The following is a 9582-nucleotide window of genomic DNA, read 5'->3' as shown; positions in this document are numbered from 1 at the left end:
GTTTAAGGCATTTTTTATACCGATAAAAAAAGTGCGCAATTTCAAGCAAAATTTATTTCATTTCTAGTAAAATCAAAATAAAGAGATGCCCTCCACAAAACTGACAAGTCCGGAAAGGAGAGCCGAGGAGAAGATGTTCGTGTGTGAGTTTAGTATGACCGGGTCTCAGACGTATGAAAGTTGTGATCTGGTGTTTGGAAAGGGATGTTGGGAATAAGGATTTTTTACCATTAGGATTTATAAGGGTATATGGATGATTAAATGGACACCATCCAACCTTTTTTAAGTGGGAAGAATGGAGGTTGTTAGTTTTAAGGATGTCATTCGAGGAGGAAAAGTTCGAAAGTGATGGAGGATTTGGAATATGTATTTATGGCTGTTGCATCAGCTTTTACATTTCCATTGATGCCTATGTGGCTAGGTATCCGTATAATCTTTATTTTGTTAGGATTTATTCCTGATACGACAAACGATCGGATTATCATTAAAGATATTTTTTATCGCTAGACAGACTGACAAGCTGTCTGTACACATAAGAATTTTCCCTTATTATTTGTTGCATACTCTGACGCTTGAAGGATAGCCAATGCCTTGGCAGAATAAATTAATCTATTCGGAGTCAGCCAACCATTGGATAGTAAGCTTCCGTCATTCTCTACCGCAGCAAAAATAGTATGTACTATGTTCAGTACGTGAACCATCTGTGAAAATCGTTACCCAACCCTTTAAGGACTACGAATGAATCATTTCCATAAAACGTGGAATAAAAACTACCGCATTTGTGTTAAGTTTACTGAAAGCATGAAGGTCGACATTTATTGATGCGGGAAGGAGTTTCCAGGGACACTGACTACTAATTTTCGAGCAAGATGCCGGTGAAGATATACCTACTTTGTTGCAGTTGTAGATATATGCAACGACGGATGACCGACCAAATTTTAAAAGAGCGATTATGCCGAGAAGTGGTCTGAAAAGAAATTTATTTGTAGTGCTTGAAAATTTGGTTATAAGTTTAAGAGTAGTTAATTGACATCTTTCAGTGTTAGATGGCAGATCAGCTTCAGTGAAAACACACTTAATAGGAGACGTTGTAAAGGCGTTAAGGCTACGCCTGACCGCTGAATGATAAGGGGCATTGAGTAGGTTTAGATGCTGCTTGGCCATAAATGGGTAGACAAAAACCTCAAATACTTGAGAAAGTCGGAATTTCATACAGCAAATTTGTTTTTTAGGGAATATTTTAAGGCTCAAAGCATTTTAAAACAATAAACAATTTTTTTTTTTGGAAAGTTCCACAGCTGTTTTACACCTTAAAGCGTTAAAAAAGAAAATGAAAACCCCAATGGTATTTTTAAGTAAAATCATCAATGTCTGAGTTTCACACAAGAGAGTTTTTTTTTCATTTTCTATTCTATTTTCTTTTTCGTAAAAATGTTTTTCTTAAATTACATAAATAAAAAATTCATCTTAAATATTACAAAAAAATTAGAAAAACTGTACATAGGTTACTATTTCTAAGAAAAATCATAAATGCTTGCGCGAATCAGAAGTTCATAAAATGACGTAGTTTTTTACGAAATTCCGTTCATGAATTCATTTCTATTTTAAGGTTCAAAGCATTTTTAAACCAGTCAAAAAAAAATAAATAATTGTTTTTTTTTTAAATAAATAAAATAATAGAATTTTTTTCTTTATTTATTAATAGAATTTTTTTATTTATTTAGTTTTTATTTTATTTATTTCTTTTTTTACCACAGCTATTTTACTCCTTAAAGGTTTATTAAAATGAAAAACCAAAAATTATTTTCAAGTAAAATCATTACTGTCAGAGTTTCATACAAAAAGTTTTTTTTTCCAAAGTATGTTTTTAGTAAAAAACCAAAAATCAAACCAAAAATTATTTTCAAGTAAAATCATTTCAGTCAGAGTTTCATACAAAAAGTTTTTTTTCCAAAATATGTTTTTAGTATTTTTTTTTTTATTTTAAATGTTAAAAAAAAAATTAAAAAAAAAACTTATTAATTTATTATTTCTCAAGAAAATCAAATGCTGGCGCCAAATCGGAATTTCATACAACAAATTTTTTATTCAGCGATTGCCTTCTATTTTAAGGTGTAAAGCATTTTTAAAGCAATCAAACAATTTTTTTTTAATTTTTATTATTTTTGAATTTCGTTTTATTTTTTATTTAGTAATATTTGTTTTTTTTTTTTTGAAAGCTCGCTGTTTCGCTTTGGCAGCTGTTTTATAGCTTAATAGAGATGAAAATCCGAAAATTATTTCAAGTGAAATCTTCAATACCGCCGGAGTTACATTTTTAACACTACTGGGTTGAAGAAACTTCGAATTTCTTGCCTAAATTGTTGACATACTCATAATAGAAATAGAAATAACTACTACGAGTACGCGTTATTCTCTTTTTACACGATGTGGTAGATACGTTGTGTAAAAAAAAAAATTTTGTAACAAAAAATGCATGTAAAAAGAGAATTAGGTAAACACAATATTAAAAAAATAGTTTTAGTGCTCATTTAAGAATTTATTTCGTGCTTACTCATTTTAATTCATTAAATATATTAAAATAAATAAATTACTAAACGGCGAGACGATAATCTACCGAGTCTCAGAGACTTTTCCTTTTCCTTATTTGAAAAACCAAAACAATCGCAGAAAAATTATCTTTCGTTTACCCTTTGTTGCCATTTCCATATTTCGGTAATACAAAATCTTTACTGAATTACCTAATTATTTTCTTTGTTATTTTCTCCATATTTCGGTAATCACAAATTTTTATTGAATTACTTAATTATTTTCTTTGTTCTTTTCTCCACATTTTGGTAATGAAAAATCTTTACTGAATTGCCTAATTATTTTCGTTGTATACCTCCTTCAGTTCAATGCCCAATTTCTGCACATTTTGGTTTATATATTTAGCTGGCAACGCCATCGACCGCTCTTCATCCAAATCTCAACTACTACGTGAGAAGTCAACTCACTAATACACTCGAAGCCTATCTAGCTCCAGCAAAACGCCACGGAATCCGTTGCCTCCAAAGCAAATGGGCACGATCAATGCGATCATACCGTGTTCGTAGCTCACAACATTAACGACTTGTTGTTCGAATGGTAGCTCGTTGCGGAAAGTGCTCGCGGGCTAAGCAAAATATACCCATAATAAGATTCATTTACAATGAACACCAACAAAACGCAGGGAGATATGTGAAAAGAAAGTGAATAAAAAATTTCAAATAGAGTTTGGTATAGAAATCGAACCAGCTAGTGAACGAAAAGAAAAATCAAGCAAAAATAAATAGGAAATAAAAAAAAAACATTTATACACAACGAAAGATGTACACAAATTGAAGCTAAACTGAGTACTAAGTAAAAGAAATAATCTAACTGAATTAGTGCATTGCAAACGAAACAAATTGGGTAATCAAAGTAAAAATAAAATTTTCAGAAATCATACAAAAAAGTTCATACAAATCACAGAAAGCAAATAATATTTAATTGTTCAAGAAAAATACCAGAGCAAAAGTAATTTTCCCTCGAAACAAATATACAGCGCGTGAAAACGAACTAAACAGCACACAAATGAATATGCATACAAACATACATACAAACACATATTTAAAATGAAAAAATAATAAATAATTTATTTTTTATGGAATGGAATGCAGCAAAAGAGATAGCGCTAGCGGGCCGACGTTTGGGGGCCATGCGCGTAAATGAGATGCCGACAAGTTGGAGCGCACGAATTCAATTTTGAAACGATTCAACGAGCGAACGTCAAACGACCAGCAAGCAATAGCAGCCAACGTACGCTCGCGCGCGCAGTGGGGGAGATAGAAGTGTGGTGTTGTTGATGGTTTGTTTGTTTGTGAGAGAGACTCAATGTGAGTGTGCAAGTGCGCGGTAAAGTGTTGAGAAGTCGTCGATGCGATCAGCATAGAGCGCGACTGACTACATACATGCACACATACATGCATACATACATGCTACTCTACTCTCAGTGCCTGACTAACTGACTGCATGTGTGCTGTTGAGCGAGGCAAAATAACGCGCAGAGACTATCAACGTCACAGTCGTCGCCGTCGTCGTCGTCGCCCACTTTTTGCCAACTCTATTGGCACCAAACAGCAGGCAGTAGCCATCGCGGCTAAACTACATACCAGTCAGTCAATTTGCTAGCCAGCCAGCCAGTCAGCCAGTTAGCTAGCAAGCTAGCGCTAACGCCCGCAAACGATCGAATTGATTGTATTATAGTCGCGCGAACGCGCGTTTACTCTTATTAGTGGCATTTGGAACGAGCGCGTCGGGTCCAAGACAAGGAATTTTTGAATTTTTGTGCGCGACTCACGTACTGAAACAAATTGGGTATCTAGTTTGCAGAGTATGCGCACTCACATGCATACACATACATACCCGTGTGTATATATATATGGCTAGATATATATGTAGCGCTGTGTTTTTTAATGGATAAATGGATTTGCACGTGTGTTGAGTGAACGATTTATATATATATTTGTATAATTATAATTTTTTTTTTTACATTACATACATACAACCCAAAAGCGGTAATTTACTGGTGAATTTGATGCACAAAAATCCACTTATAAAAAATTTGAAATAATTTGAAATCAACTCTGTTGAATATTAAGCAGCGTTGTGGTAGTGGCAAAGTGAAAATCGTTGCTTGTGAAAATAACAAAAAAATATATATATATACAAAGCGAGCAATTAATAAAAATGCGTGTATGCAACTAAAACAAAACCAAATAAAAAAAAAAGAGCAAAATATGAAAATTAATTAAAAGTTAAAAAGTGTTAAAGCGGTCGAATTGTCTAAATCGCATGCTGCTGCCGCCCCACAGCAACACCCAACTAAGCTAATTGGCGCGCTGATTACAGCCTGCAAATCCGCATAGCAGTAGCGCATCAATAACGCCCAGCAGCGCAAGTGCTGCAATCGCGTCGTTTCGTGCCGCGCCTCACATATAAAATTTTTCGTACATTTAACCAATTCAAGCGCCGCCCCAACGCGTACGCGCCTCGTCACATCTTAGTGTTGCATAGTTGAGTGCTAGTGAGTGCCGCCAAGTTTATGCGCCTGGCAAAAGATGAAAAGATAACAAAGCCAGCAACAGCAAGTGCAACAAATTACAAAAAAAAAAAAAAAATTAAAAAAGAAAAACAACAACAGCGTACGTATTTAGCGCGTCGAATATGTTGTGGCCTGCGCCATCAGCGTTACCGTTATCGTCAACATAAACGCTGTTGTCGTAGTCTTTACTTGGCGTAAAACGTTTGCATTTGACAATATTTTTTGCTAGCAATAACAACGATAGCAACAACATTCAGCAGCAACCGTACACTTTCAACGGCAACAACTTTAGCGCGCAATTATTGCCTTTATGGACGTCAGTTTTTGCATTTTCGCGCTGGTTTTACTTTTCGTAAGCCATTTATGATTTTTATCGCAACATTTACATGTAAGTTGTTGTTGCTGTCTCACATACTTTTCCACGTTCACATCGCAAGTGTATACGCCTTTAGTGCTAAGCACGCCAGCGCCGTCGCCATCGCCATCGCCGTCACTATAGCGACCACAACAGCCGCTTTAATCGCTTTTGCAGGCGTCGCCGTCGCCGTCGCCGTCGCCGCCGTTTTCCCTGGCAATCATAAAAATTTTCTCGTCGACAACGTGCAGGAATTTCAATTTGAAATTATGCCAAAACTACAACATCAGCCACACCACCAGCCACAACACCAACACCAACAACAACAGCAGCAGCAGCAGCAACACCATCACCACACATCCACACATCATGGCGAATATCCATTGCCAAATGGCTGGGATATCGCCACCGATTTCGATGGAAAAACCTACTACATCGATCATAATACGAAGAAGACAACGTGGCTGGATCCGCGCGATCGGTATGTAGCCAAATTGACACCAAAACTAAATATGCACACATCCATACATTCACGTGTATGCATGTATGAGTGTGTGCAAATACATACATATTCACATGTGTATGGTTGCATAAAATCACACATTCATACTCGTGTGTCGGGATTTATTTACCTTCTTCGTACATCAGAAAATATTTATTTAGCACAGATTTTCAATTTTATAAGATTTTCGTTTACAGTTAGGTATTTGGGTCTTTTATGGTTTCTCAAAAGAAGCACTAAATATTTTTTTTTGGCATATTTATGTTGCAGAGATTTGTATAGTTTGCGTTCGTATGTCCAGTCTGTGTTTATGATTTGCTTATGGATTTTCGCTCTACAGAATCTGCCATGAAATGAATAGGTTCCGATGATGGGTTCTGGTAGAGGGAGTATGGTTGGTTGGTTGGTTTAAGTGGTGATTCTTCCAGAATCCAACTAGCGCGAACGGACCATTTTGTTGCCACATCCTCGTTACCAACTTGTTTGCCAGTTATTTACAGCATGACACAAACCGAAAGCCAGTTATGAGTGCCGTTAGTCTCCAGGCGTCCCGTCGCTTCATGTTTACCAATGTCGACGTACGCTTGAGGTTGTAGGCGGGCCATAACGTTCTGCTTATATTGCATTTCGTATGATCTCTCCATGTACAATCTGCGATTCGGAGGTATTCTAGGGAAATTGCACATTTGACTGCACCTAATAGTGAGTATACCGATTCTCCAAGAGCGTTATTCATGACAGATCTCCTTCTTGCCAGTTCATCTGCTTTTTCATTACCTTCAGTGCTCCAATGTCCCAGGACCCAGATTAAGGCAACTTTATGGTTTTCACTCAAGGTGGTAAGGCTAGTCCTGCTGCGTTGCACTAGCTTAGAGGTTGTTGTCGCCGAATCTAGTGCCTGTATTGCAGCATGGTTATCCCAAAGAATAGCGGGAGTATACTTTTATTAATTTTTTTTGGGGTGTCCAAAGTTTCCTTCCAATTCGGGAGCCTCATGGAGATATTGCAAAAACAGCCTTAGACTGGTGTCCACAAGGAAATTGCAGGCGCGGAGTCCATCCAACACATGGAGACGATTAGTCGATACAGAAGCGCTTCAAGCAGGCCACTCATGGCGGCCAATCATGCTTCTTGCATTGAATAAACCTAACATTAAATTTCTTGTTGAGACCCTATGTTCCTGCTAGGGATCACAGGAAAAGATATACGAGTCTATAAAGTTTCCGCCTTTTGCACATCTTTGAGATAAATCGGCATTTTAGCTATGTGGTGCATGCAACAGTTCTATGTCAATAATAAAGAGCAACATTTTAGTGGAACATTTGAACCCTCCAACTCGTGATTGGATCGACCTTTTGTGTGTCTATTATGGGAAAGGGCCAAAATACTCGTAACAGAGTTGAAATGTACCTCATAAATATTTGCTATAAAATTTATTTATTTTTAACCTTCTAATACACAGGACACGCCTTTTGCCGAGATCAAAACAATTTTCTCTAAAAATTACAAAAATAAAAAAATATAAAAATGAATTAAAAAACCAGAAATAAAACGAAACCGAAAATATTTAAGGATTACTTTCGTTAGTGGACATGAGGGATATCAATCTCCAATATCTCTGAGATACCTGAATATGTTTGCAAGTTTTTCTTTATAATATTAGTTTGAGAAAAAAGAAATCCATTATTTTTGGGTAAAATTTAAAAATTTATTTAAAATGTTTCGGATTGCCCGGTTGGGCTCAAATGTGCACCGTTTTGTTGTATAACTTGTTGCCATTTTGAAGGTAGCTACGTAATACCTCTGGCATGCCTCAATGTTTTGGTACTTATTGGCGAATAACTCTAATAATCGATTTTCAAAATCTTCTCTTGATACAAATTTCTTATCACTGAGGAAGTTTTGCAATGAGAGAAAAAGGTGGCAATCGCTTGATGCCATGTGCGGTGGTGGCATTAAAACTTCCCCACCAATCTCCCGCAGTTTTTGGCGAGTCACCACAGTCGTGTGGGGCCTTGCGTTGTCCTGATGGAACGTAACACCTCTTCTGTTGGCCATTTCTGGTCATTCGCTAGCTTCAAACGGTCCAGCTGTTGATAGTAGAGATCTGAAATTAGTGTTTGGCCATACGGAAGCAACTCATAATAAATGATTCCTTTCAATTCCCACAAAATACACAGTAGATCCTTTGTAGCTGTTAGTCCTGGTTTGGCCACCGTTTTAGCTGCTTCAACTCGCTTAGACCACGAATTTGAATAGTAAAAAAAATGTAAATATTGGTAAAACATCAATATATATACATATATATATATGTAAGATACCGTTATCATTTTCCATTTTGACTTACATATGGCTGTTAGGGCTTAAGGTAGAAAATTAAAAAAAATTGCAATAAACAAAAAAAGTTATACGCTTACAGAGAAAAAATGCGAGAAACAGTCATCGGTCATAATTTCATAGTCAGAGACAGAGTGAAGATTTTTTTAATCACAGTTTAGGCAAACTATTTTGAGGCAACATTTTAAGTTATGTGCATGTATACATACATACATACATATACATATGTTCATATCCATCTATATATTCTTAAAATTTGAAAAAATATGTTTGCTCATACCTCATAAATTTACTTACATACAAACAGGCATCTCAAATTTCTGCAAAAAATATGCGAAATCTCTGCTAGAAAAATGTATGGGGGGAAAAAATTTGAACTAAAAAATTCGGAAGCAGTTTTATCGCACGCACACACACACACACATCAGCATAAGCAATTAACATTATTTATGTTAGAGTTGCACGTTGAAGAAGAAAAAACGAAATCAATTATGTTTGTGCGTACATTTTCAAAAGCTCACGCATAGCATAAACATTCGCAATTGTTTATAATTAACACACACAAACGCACGTATTGCACTCGCGCTTATTGCAAGTAGCCAAGTGAGTGGGGAAGCAGCCGCGCATAGTTGTTGCTAAATGCGAGCGTTCGGGAGTTCGTTTGTATGTGCGTTTACGTACTACCAGCACTTCACGTTCCCCAAATGCAAAATGCGAACATTAAATTGAGAAAATACTGAAAATTCGAAAATGAAAAAGTGGGTATAAAAAATTTGAAAAAATCTGCTTCGCACCGATCGCTCCTAGGAACGCTTGAATCGTGTGCCACTACACGCGCCTAGCGTTGCCCCTGCTACCGTTGTTACTGCTACATATACTTGGCACATTCGCACACACCTATGCACATACATATGGATGTGTGTACATGCGGATATACATACAAACACAGCAACAAACAAGTGAATGCCTACATTTGCAAGCTGTGTTTTTCAATTTGAGTTTTCTCGGTTTTGTTTCTTTGCAATTTGTTTTTTTTTTAATTTTATTTTGTTACTGTTGCTGTTTATAGTAGTGTGTGTGTGTGTGTGTAGATATTGCCGCCGCGTGAATTCATTGCCTGCAACAACTGCTCGCGCAACTACTTGTATGTGTTGCTGTTGCTGTTGCTTGTTGTTGTAGGTGTTTTTGTTGTAAATGTGTCCACACACACGATTCCACATTTGAGTTCAACTATACTTGGACTCTTAATCATCACATTGGAATGTTTTGTTTAATGTTTTTTTA

General features: G+C 36.3%; 1 protein-coding gene across 1 annotated transcript in view; it reads left to right on the top strand.

The window, feature by feature from the left end:
* Window positions 1-3098: 3098 nt before the first annotated feature.
* The window catches only part of LOC129239731 (protein kibra), a 108106-nt gene continuing 101622 nt past the window's right edge, over window positions 3099-9582 (top strand). Inside the window, exons 1-2 of the mRNA XM_054875504.1 lie at window positions 3099-3432; window positions 4576-5940. Coding sequence (XP_054731479.1) covers window positions 5468-5940 — 473 coding nt within the window. The 5' untranslated portion in view covers window positions 3099-3432; window positions 4576-5467. The remainder of the gene's footprint in view (window positions 3433-4575; window positions 5941-9582) is intronic.

Source organism: Anastrepha obliqua, chromosome 1 (genome assembly GCF_027943255.1).
Source record: "Anastrepha obliqua isolate idAnaObli1 chromosome 1, idAnaObli1_1.0, whole genome shotgun sequence".
In the NCBI taxonomy this organism is placed as follows: domain Eukaryota; kingdom Metazoa; phylum Arthropoda; class Insecta; order Diptera; family Tephritidae; genus Anastrepha; species Anastrepha obliqua.
The sequence above is the reverse complement of the archived record's forward strand: the minus strand, read 5'-3'. Positions and strand labels throughout refer to the sequence as shown.